The 16,580-nt window shown below is 61.9% G+C and overlaps 1 protein-coding gene across 1 annotated transcript in view; it reads right to left on the bottom strand.

Moving 5' to 3' along the window:
- RBM19 (RNA binding motif protein 19) overlaps window positions 1-16,580 on the bottom strand; it is a 109,621-nt gene that overhangs the window by 79,174 nt on the left and 13,867 nt on the right. The window contains exons 13-20 of the mRNA XM_036276588.1: window positions 16,164-16,260; window positions 14,534-14,644; window positions 13,974-14,174; window positions 12,740-12,869; window positions 6,480-6,658; window positions 6,129-6,189; window positions 3,450-3,529; window positions 553-608 (exon numbers count right to left, since the gene is read on the bottom strand). Coding sequence (XP_036132481.1) covers window positions 553-608; window positions 3,450-3,529; window positions 6,129-6,189; window positions 6,480-6,658; window positions 12,740-12,869; window positions 13,974-14,174; window positions 14,534-14,644; window positions 16,164-16,260 — 915 coding nt within the window. The remainder of the gene's footprint in view (window positions 1-552; window positions 609-3,449; window positions 3,530-6,128; window positions 6,190-6,479; window positions 6,659-12,739; window positions 12,870-13,973; window positions 14,175-14,533; window positions 14,645-16,163; window positions 16,261-16,580) is intronic.

Raw genomic sequence — 16,580 nt, 5'->3', positions numbered from 1 at the left:
GTTCCGAGCACCTCGCGTATATTAGCTCATCAGACATACAAACGGGTGCAGATGTCTGGGCAAAACTCAACCTCTAAAAAGTAACAGCTCCCTACTTCCGGGAGGCAGGCACTGGGCAGATCTGCCCGTCGCCAGTCCCCACCTTTAACACCTACTGAAGCTCTTTCTAGTTAACGGGAGGCCGCCTGGGCACTGCTGCCGGCTCCCGAAAGAAAGCCCCAGAAAGCGCAACGTCTAGGTTTATAGCTGCTTCTGGTTCGGCCAAAGCACCAGCAAAGTGCGAGTCCCCGCTGGTTTATGTGCGTGGCCACGGCCAGGGGGACCTGCTCGTTTCTCCTGCCCGCGTCCCTTCTGTTACAGTACACGCGCACTGACCATTTCCTCAAGTACCGGCCTGGTCCCAGCTCATCAGGCAGACGGCGTGGGAGTTGGCAAGGGTGACACCACCTTCCTGAGGGAGAGGGGTCGGCTGAGGACGGTAAGGACCCAGCCAGCACCGGGGCAGAGAGGACGGACTCGGCTCCAAGGAAAGAGAAGGCACCGGACACTCACTTTGTGGCTCGTTCCGAGATCCGCACTTCCAGCTTGTGGTTGTCCACGACGTGGCCCTACGAGACAAGACAGCACGGAGTGTCCCTCTGTCCCTTAGACGCACTGGCCCATCCCCTGCCCTTCCTGAGCTGGCTCCAGCTGAGCGAGGCGCCAGGGAACTTCGGAGGGGACCCACTGTTCCCAGGAGGGCGAGCTGGGGTCCCGGCCAGAGAGTGGCGGCCCAGGCAGCAGAGACCCAACCCTCCACGTGCTCTCGAGCCCTGAGGGGCCTTGGCCTTGACGCCACCAAGGGGCAGACTCTTCCACCTCTCATGGGCGTTTTCAGGCCGAGCGGGCCCCCCAGTCTGGCCCACAGAGAGCTCAGCTTAGTTTGTAAGTTTTTAGCTTGAAAGCCCCTCTCTCCACCAGGGCTCGAAAACTCAGATGCCCACGGGGGCCAGGCGGGCAGTGTCCCTGAGGGGCAGCTTTATGCAGAACACAACCCTGGCTCCTGCCCTGTGTAAAGGGGCAGCCACTTCTCGGCCTCGGCCAATGACTGCCTCAAGTTAAACATTAGTTTAAAAAAATCCTAATTCACAGTGGAGTCACACCTAAACGAGGCTCTAAGGTCAGTCCCTTAGGGCAAAACTGGAATATGAGCAAAATTACCCTCGAAAATCCCTTAAATCACCCATTAAATACAGTGTGCAGCTTTGTGTAAGCAGATCTGTGGCAATGAGCACGCGTATCTACACACGGGAGGGACAGGACACGGTGCACGGACCCTGCTGACCCTCCACACACGGGAGGGACAGGACACGGTGCACGGACCCTGCAGACCCTCCACACACGGGAGGGACAGGACACGGTGCACGGACCCTGCTGACCCTCCACACACGGGAGGGACAGGACACGGTGCACGGACCCTGCTGACCCTCCACACACGGGAGGGACAGGACACGGTGCACGGACCCTGCTGACCCTCCACACACGGGAGGGACAGGACACGGTGCACGGACCCTGCTGACCCTCCACACACGGGAGGGGAAGACGCACTGCTGGACATCCAGGGCGGGGTCCAGTCGCGTGAGGACGTCTCACAACCAAGCTGGACGTCCAGGGCCCCACCCCCCAAACAGCAGCCAACAAAACACCAGAGACCGGGTGTCGCTGGGGCCCACCTTCCCATGAGCAGTCACTGGCCGAGGCCGAGAAGTGGCTGCCCCTTTACACAGGGCAGGAGCCAGGGTTGTGTTCTGCATAAAGCTGCCCCTTCAGGGACACTGCCCACCTGGCCCCCGTGGGCAACTGAGTTTTCAAGCCCTGGTGGAGAGAGGGACTTTCAAACTAAAAGCAGAGGCCCCTAGAGACCATCATGTCCGTGTTCATTCTACCCAAACCCAACTCAGCCCTCTGCAGAGTTGCCTTGAGTCAAGAGGAAGGTCAAAATTCTACTAAAACAATTGTATCGGCCAAGTGCCTGGTTATAGTTTCTACGACCCTAAGGCCATTCCCTTGACGAAGAAGCTCTCCCGGGACACAGCTGTCGTGTGGATGGGTCCTACAAATAAGCAGAGCTCCCCAGGGTGCCGGCCCAAGCACCCTGCCTCACCCAGGCTTGTAAAGCTGGCCCCGTCCTGGCCTCATGTGGGCAGGCCTGCGCCCCCGCTGTGCAGACCCCTGGCTTTCTGGGTAGGACTGGAAAGCGTCCCTGGGCCCCCTGAAGCCCTTCCGGTCTGTCCTAGAGGCACCTCACGAGCACCCAGTCTTCCGTGTCACCCCTACCTCACGAGCACCCAGTCTTCCGTGTCGCCCCCACCTCACGAGCACCCAGTCTTCCGTGTCGCCCCCCCCCCAGAACGAGAGCAGGCCAGCAGCAGGGGGCGAACGGGTCCTCAGGAAGAAGAGGTGCGTGAGAAGGCACTGATCCTCATCCCCGCCACCTACGGGCCTGGGACGTGGGGCCTCAGGGACAGGCGCTGAGGACACCACTCCAAGCTGGGGCCCGGCTCCCTTCGGAGTGCGAATCCCAGGCCATTCTGCCCCTGCAGTCCCCACCCCCCTCCCGCTATGGAGGACCCGGCTGGCCCTGCACTTCGGGCCCAGCAGGGGGGCACTGCTCCCTGCGGTCTGCACAGGGCTCGAGTCTATGTCTACACACGAGTTCAGCCCCTTCTCCCACTGGCACGGCCTCCAGCCTGGCTCTCCTGCCCGGTTGACGCAATGGTCTCTCACCGGCCCTGCCGCCATTCTCTCTCCGCACAGCAGCTGGAGAGCCTGCCGAGGCAGAAAGCAGATCCTCCCCGTGTCGGCCAGCCTCCCGATGACACCTCACCGCTGTTAGGCTGAATTCTATCGGCTCTGAAGGCCTACAAGATCCAGCCCCACACACCTCCCACCCTATCCCTGCTGCAATGGCCTCTTCCTGCCCCTCAAACACAGTAAGATCACTCCTGCCCTAGAGTCCTGGCCTCAGGCCCTTTGCACATGCTGTTCCTACTTCCTACATGGCTTCCCCCCCCCAGAACTTTGTGTAGCTGACTCCATCTTGTTATTAGGGGTCAGCTCAACTGTCACTTCCTCAGAGAAGCCTCCCCTGACCACATAGTCTAACGTCGCCCTTCCCCCAACACAGTGCCTGCTTTATTCCCACCCGGGCACTTCTCATGACCTTGTGTATTTACTTGAAGGCCACATCCCCCAGGCCGAGCACACATCAGGCCCTTGATACAGAGTGGTGCACCACGGTGACTATGGGATACTTGAGGAAGGGGCCTAATTTTTCTTGGGCCACAGTCCCCCAGAGAACTGGAGAGAGCGTGGGCTCATCTGTGTTCCCACTCAGCATCAGAGGGTTGACGGGACCCCTGCCCACCGTCTCCAAGCGACCCCCTTACCTCTCCTGGGGACCCCCTTACCTGGAGCTGCTTGAGCGCCTTCTGGGCCTGCTCCGGCTTCCTGTACTCCACGAACCCAAACCCCATGGACAGCAGCGCTCCTGGAGGCGGAACCACCCATGACGGGTGGAGAACCAAGCGTGAGCACAAGGCCCGGCGCGGGGGCTCCGCCGTGCCCGGGCCCTGGCTTCACAGCCTCATTTCTTCACACCTCTTCATTCCCCCAAATATTTCAGCTCCTGGCTTGCCATTTATTACTAGTCATCTCGAAGAATCAGCCAAGGTTATATAGCCACCACCTGAGGCCCGGCTGGCCATTAATTAACAGGTGATTGACATGGCAATTAACTTCATAATAGAATTCCGCCTTTGGGAGGGAGAGGGACTAACAGGGATGACCATTGCGGTGACAGTGACAAGAGGCAAAACCTCCACCACGGCAGTCCCCTGCCCCCTCCCCCACCATGCGTGAGACGCACGTACGCGTGAGAGTCACACACCCAAGGCTCCCTCTTTACAAGGAGTTCTGACCATCCAATCGGGTCGGTTCCCGGGTTTCAGACATAAAGTTGAGAGAGGGAGGGAGGTGGCGTCACTCAGACCTGTCTGGTGCCCTGGTTCTAGGTGGTGAGCGGCAGGAGCCCAGACAAGAAGGGAGAAACTGTGGCTTCCTGGCTTCGGATCGAGACACCCAGGGCAGGGGGTGTGCAGGACACACGAGAGAAGTGGACTTCAGGAGGGCTGGCTTGTCGGATGGGCCCAGTGAGCTCCAGGTTCGCTCCCTTTGTCTGCTCAGCACCCCCACCGTGTCCTGTCTTGTCTGTGAGCACGGGCCCGGTCAACAGGGCACAGGGCGCTGTGGCCACAGATCTGAGGCCGGCAGGGCTGCTGACGGACAGGCAGCGCCACCCTGTGGTGACTTCAAGTATTTGTTGTCCGGTGGATGTTTGAGAACCTTGGGAGGTTCTAGGTTGTGAGGGGTGCAAGGTTGTAGGGGGTGGGTCATGGGGTCTGCGGAGACATGCTGTTTAAAAGCACCTTAGGTTTGTGTGAAAGGCACTATGGAGAGTCAAGTTCATCGCCTGTCACCGACGCTGTCAGACTCTCCCTGCCCTCCTGCTCTGGGTGGACGACCTCAGTGTAGGTCACCCAGCGCCCGGCCTGGCCTCCCAATGGGCGAAGCCAATGGGAAGCCCTGATCTGAGGCTGGTAAAGGATGTGAGGGAGGAGAGCCTGAGACGTGGGGGGGCTGGGGTGTGGGGGGGGCCTGGCACGTTAAGGGGGGGAGAGCCTGGGACATGGGGGGAAGAGAGTCTGGGACATGGGGGGGGAGCCTGGGACGTGGGGGGAGAGCCTGGGATGTGTGTGTGTGGGGAGCCTGGGACGTGGGGGGAAGAGAGTCTGGGACATGGCGGGAGGGGAGCCTGGGACGTGGGGGGGGAGAGAGTCTGGGACATGGCGAGGGGGGAGCCTGGGACGTGTGAGGGGGGAGAGAGTCTGGGACATGGCGGGGGGGAGCCTGGGACGTGGGGGGGGGGGAGAGTCTGGGACATGGCGGGGGGGAGCCTGGGACGTGGGGGGGGAAGAGAGTCTGGGACATGGCGGGGGGGAGCCTGGGACGTGGGGGGGGAAGAGAGTCTGGGACATGGCGGGGGGGAGCCTGGGACGTGGGGGGAAGAGAGTCTGGGACATGGCGGGGGGGAGCCTGGGACGTGGGGAAAGAGAGTCTGGGACATGGCGGGGGGAGCCTGGGACGTGGGGGGAAGAGAGTCTGGGTCATAGGGGGGGCCTAGGATGTGGGCTCCTCCCGCATGTCCCGCTCCGCTGCGGTTCTGGCACTCTGTGATGTGGGCCCAGCCTGTCTCTCCAGGTGCCACTCACAACCCAGTGATACAGAACGAGGATCCACTGCAGGGAGGACTCGGCTGTTCCCGCCTCCTTCCTCCTGCTCTCTGTCCCTCACCTCCCAGCCTCAGGCTGACGTGGAGACCCCGGAGCTGAGCTCCCGCCCCCCATCCCCGCCCCACTGTGCTGCAACCACCAGCCGGTCTGTCCCTCAGGACACAGCTGTAGGTGGACGCGTGTCGTCCCTACAGATGCCACCCAAATGGAAGGATGGGGACCGCACGGCTGTGGACAAGCAAGGCCATGCTGCCTGTCTGTCATGGGCAAGAGGCCAGGGCTGGAGAAGAGAAATCAGAGGACCAGGGACTCGGGACAGCACCCGCGGCTGAAAGGGGATGAGGGCAGCCTCTGCCTGGCCCGGCACCCACGGACCAGGAGGTGAGCAGCTCGTGACTCCCTGGAACGTTCCAGATGTTCTACGTCTGGGTCACTTCTCTAGGAAGGGGAGGGGAAGCCTTAGATCGGTCATGTCCTGCTATCCCTCAGGAAGTGTCCAGAGCACAGAGGTGCTGGGAGGGGGGAGAGCCTCCTGCCGCTGAGCAGTGTCGCCCCGTCGGACCCGGAACGCCTGCCCCGGAACCATCTCTGAAGAACCCGACCCACGACGGCTTCGCTGGGAACCAGGTCTCCAGGACACGGGGACAAGGACCGCTCTGTACCAGCCACACGAGTGAGGCAGTGACGCCAGTTCAGAAAGGGGACCATCAAAGTCACGTGGGCGAACCGCCCTCCCCCGCCCACACCGCCTGTCTCTCTGGGAAGCACCGGGCTCTGGCTGAGACCCGTGGGCAATACCTGACTTGTCCTTCTTCCTGGAGACGGAGCAGCTCTTCACCACGCCTGCCCTGGCGAACACCTGCAAGAGGACAGCCGCGTGTCCCAGCAGCTCCCGGCCAGTCCCGCCACCCTGCCGCCGGGCTGCGGGGACGGCCGAGGGCCTGTCCCTCACGCGCGGGTGCCGCCCAGCCCGGCCCGGCTGCTGCTCGGGTCTGGGGGTGAGATGCTGCCTGCACAGCCTGGCAGAGCGGCCAAGCGGGTGGGCACTGGCCGGTCAACTACCCATCAACACGAGGCACGCTGACCGGCAGGACACGGGCAGTGACCGCACGAGCCAGCCAGGCCGGCCCGCCCCGCGCTGTCACTCACCTCCTTCAGCGTCTCCTCAGTTGTGTTGAAGTTGAGATTTTTAATAAACAGGGTACACCCAGGAAGGCTCTCCTCCTCCTCCTCCTCCTCCTCCTCCTCCTCCTCCTCCATCTTTGATGAAGAGTCGGCTGCTCCTCCCTCTGTTGGCTTTTCACCTTCTGGGGTCTTGCTGTCTGGCACTGGGTCCCCACCAAAAAAACCCCCAAAATCCGTTAAATGATGTCTACCCTGTCTGAGTCACAGAACCTGTGTGTGTGGACAGCGTCCGGAAGGGACACTGACTCCTGGCCCGTGAGGAGGAGAGAGCCCGCCCGCGTCCTTCCTCAGTCTAGGGAGGAAGGGATACGAACACAGACCGAAAACGATGGGCCGTAGGCTGGACTAACCCACACTCGTCTCTGTGAATTGTCCTACTGAACTCCAAACCTCCGCAACAGTATGTTTTTTATAAAAAAAAACAACAACAAATACTTAGTGAACTTTCAAACTAAAATGCAACTTTAAGACTTTTCACACACAGAACGAGAACAAGACGTAGAACGTGCTAAATAGCCCGAGGCCAAGGGATGTTCCATTCCATTACAATTCCAGTGTACCAAGCTTCAGGGGGCACACGCAAGAGTGTTTCCACCGACACGTGACATGGTCAATTCGGTCACGCGTAACAGTGACAGCTTGGGGAAAACGCCCAGTGTGCGTACCCAGGAGGTCAGGAACGTCGCCGAGCCACCCAAGGCTGGGGTAACATGTAGTCGCTAAGAATAACGCTTCAAGGACTGCGCAACCACACGGGCAAGCTCACGGGCAGTTCGAGTTGCTCAATGGAGAACAATGCTCATTATGAAGAACTCGGAGGAAAAGTAACATATGCAACAGCCAACAACGTCTCCCCCACATTCCGTACGCAGGAGAACAGAGAGCCCTGTGGTTTCCCGAGGTTGCCGGGAGCCTCACCGGGTGCCCTGCTGCCTGGGAATGTGCTCTATTTCGGTCAACCCCCGATTTTCCCCAAGTCACGTGACTGGGGCCGGGGACAAATCTGCCCTCCATACCCAAGCTTCTGGAGCCCCTCCCACCTCCCGCGGGACATGGAACCCGGCTCAGCAAGAGGCACTCAGCAGGCTGTGCCCTCACCCCCTTGCTTCCGAGCAGGTGGCCCCGTCCCTCCCCGCAGATCTAAAGCCTCCAAGGGCGGGCCGGCCGGGGCCCGGGAGGCGGCTCTGCGTGCCGGCCCAAAGCTGACGGACACGACCCTGATCCCTCACATACACCCACACTCAACTGCTTCAGACTTCTGAGAGACCCAGGGGGGCTGCTTGGGGTAAAAAATCAGTCCCCCACACTCTCATGCCAAGCACTAAAGCTTTGCTGTCCGTCCCCCTCACCCCCACTTTCTGCCGTAAGCCTAATGCCTGCAAGTCCTAAGAAAGCGTCGACTGCTTTGTTGTAAAACGAGCCTTTGAAGCCGACAGCGCGACAGTGACCACGCTGGCTGCTGAACTCAGATGATCAAGCAGCCTTCGCCCCCCCGGCTCCCTGGGAGGTGAAGCAGAACCCACAGGACCCAGAGTCTCCCCAGGACAAAAGGAAGAAATCTCCATAAAGGCTTCTTTCCCACACAATTTACCCAACAAGGGACTCCGTGGTGGAGCCATTTGTGCTCGAAACCCAACTTTCAAAGCAAAGCAGGGTGCAAAGAATATTACTAATGACGGGCAGCAAAGCCATGCGAAGTAGCTGAGACTCCGGACTCCGGATGAGAACTTCGGTCGCGAGGAGCACCGTGACCTCCAGCTGGAATGACATTCCCACCCGCGGCTCCCCCTGCACCTGCCGTCTCGGAGAGGAGAGGAGAAGACAAGGAACTGACGGGTCCCACTCTCCCAGCACGGGCCCAGCGCCTGTGTGCCACCCCGTCAATGCCCACAGCAGCCGCATCACGAATGGGGGGCCCAAGGAAAATTCTAGAGGCCGCTCTATCTGAACCCCAAGTCTCAGGCATCTCCAGGCTGGGGAGAGATACGTGAAAGGCTAAAGAAAAATTATTTTGCGAAGAGAAAAGGAGGGTGGGGCTGACTGGTGACCAAGAGGGACCCCAGCGGGTTAGGGGCGGGCCCTTCTTCACACTGACCCACTGCTGTCATGCAGGAAGGTCAACCCTGGGTGGCAGATGTTCAGATATTTCAAAAGAAGCTAAAAACCCAGCTTTGTACGGGAAAACCCATGGTTTAAAAACCTTGGCAACTGCCTCAAAGGCATGTACGTGGCTTCTGACAGGCAGTGGTCAGCCAGTGGTACCAGGGGTCAACAAGGTCTCCGGGCTCCACCCCACTTCCGGCCTCAGCAGACTCCTAGAAAGACCGCGACCCTCGCTTGGCCTCTCCGGAGGGTCTGGGCGCCAGCCAGGTCCCAGCGTGGCGTCCTGGGCGTTCGCAGCCTCCAGGGCCGGCAGCTCTGAGTGCGGCCAGAGTCCCGTCCACCCCGGCCCGCCTCCCGCCCAGGGGCAGGGGCTCGTCTGCTTCAAGTGCTTGCCCGAGGCTGCAGGAACCTGCCCGGGAAGAAGGGTGGCGTCCGCTTCAGCGACAGAGATGAGCTGACAGGCTGCACCGGTGCCCCAGAAACAGAACGAGCCCCTCCGTCCCTCAGCCCCAGCCCAGGAAGAACGAGGGGTCTGTGAGGACAGCCAGGACCTACCTGGCTCACCTGGTTCCTCCCACTTCGAATGAGTCAACCAGCACCCCGACCCCCACATCTGGGAGGAACACCCGGATGGAAACAAAAGGCGATTAAACACAGCCTGGGCAGCCTCCGGCAGCAGACAGTCATCGTTTCCTAACCCTGTGTCCCAGCGCCCACCTCCCTGCACCCGTACGTCCCCGGGGTGCGGGGGGGACTAACAAGACACGGGAGTCACAGTCCTGAGAGCTGCTGGAAAAAAGGGGCCCGGAAACGCCGACCAGGGGCCCGCAGACTGCAGCCGGGAGGCAGCACGGAGCTGGGGAAGTGCGTGGCCTTGGAATGAGAGATCGGGGTCCATCCTGGCAATGCCACTACTAGCAGGGAGGCCCCGGGCAACTGTCCTAACCACTGTGGCTCAGCAGCCTCCGCCAGAAAACGGAGTCACACACACGCATGCGCAGAGTCACACACATCCTCTTGCACTCCTCTGGGGTGTCTGGAAATGCAAGTGTCTGCCCCCCCAACCACATGCTGGGTCCCTGGTCCCAGGCATCACTGCCTCTCGCCTGGGTGACCCAGTGGCCTCCTCGCTTGTCCCTGGCCTGCCAGCTTCTCCCACCGTGTCCCCTCCCATCCAGCAGCACAGGCCTCTATTCTGCTGGCCAAGCCTGCCAAACCCTGCCCTGCCACAGGGTCTTTGCACCTGCTGTCTCATCTGTTCTGCTCACCTTCCCAGGCCTGGCTTCTCATCAAATCTCAGCTCAAATGTCCTTCCCTCAGAGGTCTTCCTGTCCACTCTAGCTCCAGGGGTCCCCAGGCCTAGCCACTTGCCATCACATCCCCTGGGTTCCACTTTTCAGAGCCCTTCCTCTGACCGAAAGTCACCTGATCAGTGCGCTGCTCTGTGTCCGTCACCTGGAAGGGGAGCTCCTGAAGGACAGAACACGTGTGCCCTGGTCACCACTGCGTCCCCTCCACCCGCTCAGAGCACATGCTCCAGACGCACGTGTGGACGAGGCCGTGTCCAGCATGAGCGTCGAGAACTCGGTCGGAGCCGCAGACGGCACGGGGAGACTGAGTCACAGGATGAGCACAGGGCTGGGAGCTGGTGGCTTTGAGTCACATCCTAGCTCTCAGATGAGTGACCTTGTACAAGTCCCTCCCTCTCTCTGTGCTTCCTTCTTTCCATCTAAAAAAAGGGATGGCGTTTGCAGAACAGTTATGAGGATGAACACAGAAGCCTGTGTCACCCCAACGGCCCACGCGGCCCAGCCAGGTCTGGAGAAAGCAGGCGGAAATGTCAGAAATTCCAAGCCCTGCAGGTAGGACAGTCAGCAGAGGGGACCTGCGCCCCTCCCCCGTAGGGTGGGCGGCTGGCTGGCTGCTGCAAACGGCAGTCACACTGGAGTCCGGGCCGAGTCCCTGCCAGCCCAGCCCCGGGAAGAGCTGCTCCCAGAACGGTCAGGCCCGCAGTGTCCAGAGAGGTGTGGAGACAAAGGTCACTGTAAAAAGCACGTCTGCTCCTGGCCCCGAGTGGAGACGGCGGAGACCAGAAAGCTAGCACGAGGCACTGTGCAGCCACAGACGTTCGCCAACAGAGCCACCGGGAACCAGCCAAGGCGGGAGAAGTGAGAAAGGAGGCAGGGCTGGGCCCCGGGTGGGGAGAGGGGGGCGCACGGAGGGCTGGGGAGGCCGCCTTCCCCGGCAGCCAGCACAATGAAACCCAGTCACGCATCGCCACACGGGGCCTCGTTACAATCAGGCTGCGGAATCCGCGTGGCTCCCTCCCCTCCCAGCTCCGCGGCAGGCGGACAGCACACTGTTATCAGTTACGAGCAGCTTTGCAGGACCTCCCCCCACTCAGAGCCTTTATCTGGAGGTGAGGGTCTTGGTTGTGGGGAGATAAAACACACAGTTCCTCTCCCTCGGGACGGTACAGAACGCAGGGCTCTGCAGAGGGGGAGGGGAACACAAAGCTCCGTCCGAGCCCCTCCCCTCGCCTTCCCTGGAACCCGGGCAGGCCCAGGGCTGGGCTGGCTGAGTCCCCTGCCGCGGGGATGGGGTCCGGAGGCCGGGCGCGGGGGAGGGGCGGTGACAAGGAGCAGCGCAGGGGACAGAGGAGACCACGTGTGCCATACGGTGAGGGAAGAACAAAAGGGGCAGAGAGAAGCCCGAGGTGGGCTCTGGGGGACTCACCCGACGACAGTGTGACAAACCAGCAGACATGGCCCCAAATCCGGACCCGTTTGCTGGAATGACGCACCCCTCCTCCCGCTCCCAGGCCCCTGTGTGAGTCACGGCAGAACCCTGGATACCAGCCAGAGACGCAGGGCCATTTGGGAAGTCTCTCTGGGACACTTGACACCGGAACCTGGGCCCGGGGAAGCTGGGGACATGGGACGGGCTGGGCAGTGGTCTAACTTCAGACCGGGGCACACTGTCTCTGAGAAGCACCCCACATGGGCCACACGCACAGAGCCTCCCGGCAGGAGCGGGTGCGGCGCCCTCAGATGCACAAACTGCGCCAGGGACGGCCACCACCACAGCGAGGCGAGGACATCAAGGGACAGCAATTCCCAGGAGCTGAGTCCCACCTTCTGAGGGACCCAAAGTGCTCAGCACAGGGCTTGGCAGGGAGCGAGTGCCGCTTCTGCCCGTGGGTCCCCTCAGCACCCACTTACGCTCTGGGGCCGGGCACAGCAGTGGGCGAGAGGACAGGCACTGGGCAGGGAGTCGGCACCCGTGATGTGTTTCGGGAAGTGGTGAGCGTCTGAAACAGCTTGGGGTGTTCACGGGGTGGGCATAAACGGTACGGTACCCAGTGCGATGGTGACGGACCGACAGGGTCACCATCACGGGTCACGTTGTGCCGGTGGGCTAACGAGAGAGCAAACCTCCCAACGTCACTAAGCTCCCACTGTGCGCCAGAGGCCCGGACATAGAGCCACGCGACCCGGCCCACGTCTTGCATCCACGCCCTCCCCCGCACACGTTCATCCAGCGACTCCTGCCTAGGGCCTCGTCTGGGGAGAGGACAGTGCCCTCGTGGTTCACTGTCCGGCAGAGACGAATACTAAGTACAGACAGACAGACAGAGTGTGCCCAGCGTTTCAGGAGAGAACAGAGTGGAGGGAGGGAAGCAGAACAGCCCCAACAAGAGCACTGCGCCCCTCAGTGCCCGTGGCTCCCCCTTCCCTGCCTTTGCAGTCGCTGGACGCCAGAGGGCGCTGCGCCGCCCAAGGACCCTCCAGAATCCCTGGCCTGCGCTGGCCACCCTGGCCCAGGAGGCACCTGGCGGGTGTATGAAATGAGGCTGTTTCCCCTCGCTGTGTTCTGAACCCTCATAGGCTCTGGTTTATTCTCCATACGACCTCTAACTGACGGGCAGAGTTGGTTGCCTCGTGCCGCGCCCACCGTCTTTACGCGCTCTTTAAGAATATTTCACGTGCCCGTAAAACCCAGGAGTCTGCGATCCCCAGTCTCCAGGGCGAACGGAGGACTTGAACCTCATAAATATTAGTGCTCGCCCACCCCTCTCCCTCGGCCCCGCCCAGGACACCCTGATCCCACGCAGCTCTCACCGGTATCGGGCCCGGCCCTGTCCTTGTTGGCACAGCCCTCCGGTGCATCTCGGTGTCCCTCCTCCTGGGAGGCTGAGCTGGAGAAGACGCCCACAGGAGCCCACTCCAGGTACAAGGGGACGTGGTGAAACTGCAAAGACAAGGGTGGGGAGGGACTGTCTCACACAGATGAAGAGCCCAAGGGTCAGAGAGTAGGAGCGATTCACCCAGGAACGGAGCCAGAAGGGGAGCAAAGCCCAAAACCCACGATGCTGCAGACCCGAGAACACCCTGGGGCTCCTGCTCCGAGCACCTGCCGTCAGATCTACCTGTGCCCCTTGTGGTCCAACCGGAGCACGAATGGGCCGTGAGCAGGGGACAGCAGCAGGGACGAAATGCTGCTGCCCCTCAGGAAGTGCAACAGGGCCGCCAGACCGTGCTTCCCCCAGGACACACTCGCGGGCCCTGCATGTGCGCGGGTGTGCCCAGCTGTTCTCCAAGAGGAGGAGCCAGGCGCTGAGTGTGCAAGAGTTAATGTGCCTCATGAACAGAAGCTGCTCGGAAGGGGCTGGAAGGTCCCCTGAACCTGTGCATGTGCCCTCATTTGGGAAAAAGGTCTTTGCAAGTGTCCTTCAGCGAAGGACCTTAGAGTGAGGTCATCCTGGGTTATGTGGGCGGGCACATGTCTGAGCCCAAAAACAGAAAGGGAGAGAAGGAAAAGGCAGGGGAGACCGTGGCAGAGACGGGGTGCTGTGGCCGCACCACGGGGACTCCTGGTGCCACCAGGAGCTGCAAGGGGTGAGGAAGGAGCCTCCCCCGGAACTTCGGAGGGAGCACGGCCCTGTCACACCCTGAGCGGTCTGGCTCCAGCCTGAGAGCACGTCCCTGTTGTCTGAGCCACCGAGTCTGTGGCAGCCTGTCACAGCAGCCACAGAAACGGACACCCGATGTGTGTGTGTGTGTTTTCACCCAGATATGAGACAGCCCACCTATGAAATCTACTCTCAAATGACTAGAGGTACAAGATCCCCAAAACACCGAGAACGGTGGTTCAACTCGAGGGAACAGAAGCCGAGGGGACCGACCGGGTCAGCACGGAGCCCGGGTCTGCTTTCTGGAGGCTCCCGCCCCCCAGTCTCCACCGGCGTTCCCAGTGGGGAGAGCGCTCACAGCCAGGACACAGCAGGTGGCTCTCAGACCTGCCCTGCGGCGGCTCCCTGGCTCCCTGTCCGGGGAAGCAGGTCGGGCAGCCCACCTTGGAATAGGCCAGATGGCGGAAGGCCCTGCGGGCCTCCAGGGGCTCCAGGAACTCGACGATGGCGGTGACGCCGCCCTCGGGCAGCAGCACGCGGCCCAGGCTGCCGAACCGGCCGAAGGTCTCCTGGAGCTCGGCCGCCAACGTGCCTGCCGGCAGGTTCTTCACCAGAATCACGGTTTTGCTTCGCTCCGCAGCGGGCTGCAAGGGGGCAGACGAACACGCTTGGGACACAGGAGAGCGAGTCCGGGCCCGATGCCAGCACTGATCTGCGGGCAGCTGCAGGCCAGGCACCCCTCTGGGACCTCGGTCACCAGGCACTGTGAAAGCGGTGACCGCAATGAGGGTACAACATGCCGCTTCTCACGGACGCGGGGCGCGAGCTTGGAAAGGCGCTCTGGCACGTCCTGACGTCAGCCAGCAACACAGTCACCTCTCCATCCAGACAGCTCCCCCCACCTCCCGCCCACCCCTCCACCCTATACAGCCATCAGCACCCACCTGAACCCCAGCCCCAGCCCGCCGGGGCCCCGTGTGGCTGAGCCGGGAAGCGCACCCACCTGGCTGAAGGAGTCCAGACAGACCCCGTTGTCGAGGAGGAAGCGCCGCACTTCCTGGACGAGCTGGGTCTCCCCCAGGGCCACGCGCACGGCCACGCTGCCCTTGGTCTCCTGTGGGAAAGGGAGGACGAGGCCTTGGCTGTCGGGCAGGGGACCAACCAGCCGCCCATCTCCCAGCAGCCTCGAAGGAGGCCTGGACGGAGAGGACACACCAAGACGGAGAGGACACACCAATGCCCGTCAAACCCAGACTTGACGGCTCTGGCTTCTGCATCTATCACTGTTAACCAAGGGCCCCGTGCCCACCCCTTCAGCCTCCCCTTCCCTCTCCCCACTCCGATCACACAGGCCTGTGTGCTCCTCCCAGATGCCAGGCTCACCCCGACCTCAGTGCACCTGCACTGGCTGTCCTCTGCCTGACCCCTCCTCCATTCAGTTCCTGCTGGAAGGCCACCCGCTGACCAGCCTGCCCTCGCTCACACCCCATCGCCCCTCCGGGGTGCCCTGATCTGGACCTGGCACCAACATGCTACACCTCTGCTTGTGTATCAGTATCTTCGCTACAGGAAGCCTCTCGGAGAGCGGCTGGGTCCGCGAGGGCCCTGCTGCGTGCCCCGTGCTCGGAGAGCGGCTGGGTCTGCATTGGCTGCAGCCCCTCTGACTGGCTAAGCTCTGGAGCTGGGCTGCCTGACATGGTGACACGGTGGCCCTGAGCCCCTGGACGCCCGGAGCATGTCCGGATCGAGAAGCTCCATGAGCGTAAAACACACACGGGACCGCGAACGCTCAGTGAGAAAATGGGAACGCAAAGCGATATGGCAGATTTTTAGATTGCGTCTGTGGCAGAATGATACTATTTTGGCTCCAATGAATTAAATAAAATCAACTAGGAAGTTAATTTCACCTGTTCCTGTTTGCACTTTTAAACTGGGGCGCCTACAGTTACACAGGGGCTGGGTTCTAGTTCTAGGGGAGCGCAGCCCTTGACCATCAGGGGGCAGTAACGGCACAGGTGGACTGGCCAGGGGCCACCCCCACGGACTCTGCTGATTGCTGGACATCATCCTCCAGGCCAGGCCCAAGGTGGGACAGGACTGAAAGGAAGGTGTGTGCCCTGGAGGGCAGGCTCCAGACAGACGGGGAGAACCAGGGGAACAAGGTCAGGAGAGAAGGGGGGTCGAGACCAGTGACGCCCCTTTCCTCTTCCCCAAGACCTGGGCTGGCCCGGCCGCGAAGTGGGGGCCGACCGGGAGGTGCACCTGGGTTCAGAGTGAGGACGGGTCAGGTGTCCTCCCACCTCTGCCACCTTGGGCGAGTCACCTTGTGTCCCTGGGCCTCAGCGCCTCCATTTGGGAAGGGGGGGAGCAGCACCTACTTCCCCAGGCGTGGGGAGGGCTGCCGGCCTCTGGGTGGCCCCACGCGGACCCGCAGACCCAGGGCCGGAGCGCGGCTGGGACGAGGCAGGACCCGCAGACCCAGGGCCGGAGCGCGGCTGGGACGGCCAGGCCAGAGGACGCCCACGACGGCAGCCCGAGCCCGCTCGCAGGCGGCCCAGCACGGCGCCCCCGCTGCCCTCTGACCCTTGCGGTCGGCCCGGGGCCAGGGCACAGCCGATGGGCGGCTCACTCACGTGGTCAAACACTTGGCTCTTGGTGGCGCTGTACTTCTGTGCGATGGCGTCGGCCACCGCGTTCGGGCCCATGAACAGCGTGTTCCAGTTGTGAGAGCTGAGGGGCGGAGGCGGAGAGCCCGTCAGGCCCGGCCCAACGCCAGCACGTGTCTCCAGGTGCACAAGCTTTAGGACACGAGCTCCTTTCCTCACCCCAAAGTCCCCCCAGCTTGCCTAGCGTGGCCATGTACCCAGAGCCCGAGGACGAGGACTCAACGGTGATGTTAACAACCCTTAACGTTTGCCGAGCCCCTGCTCTGCGCCCGGGACTGAGCACTCTGTCCACGGCGACTCGTCTAGCCCTAGGGCTCCGCGTGACTGAGCATCCGCTACGACTCTCCCAGCGCCGCGGATGAGCAAACGGCTGGGCGAGGCTAC

The sequence above is a fragment of the Molossus molossus genome, unplaced genomic scaffold, assembly GCF_014108415.1.
Source record: "Molossus molossus isolate mMolMol1 unplaced genomic scaffold, mMolMol1.p scaffold_m16_p_22, whole genome shotgun sequence".
Classification (NCBI taxonomy): domain Eukaryota; kingdom Metazoa; phylum Chordata; class Mammalia; order Chiroptera; family Molossidae; genus Molossus; species Molossus molossus.
Note: the sequence above shows the minus strand (reverse complement) of the source record. Positions and strands in the feature narration are given on the sequence as shown.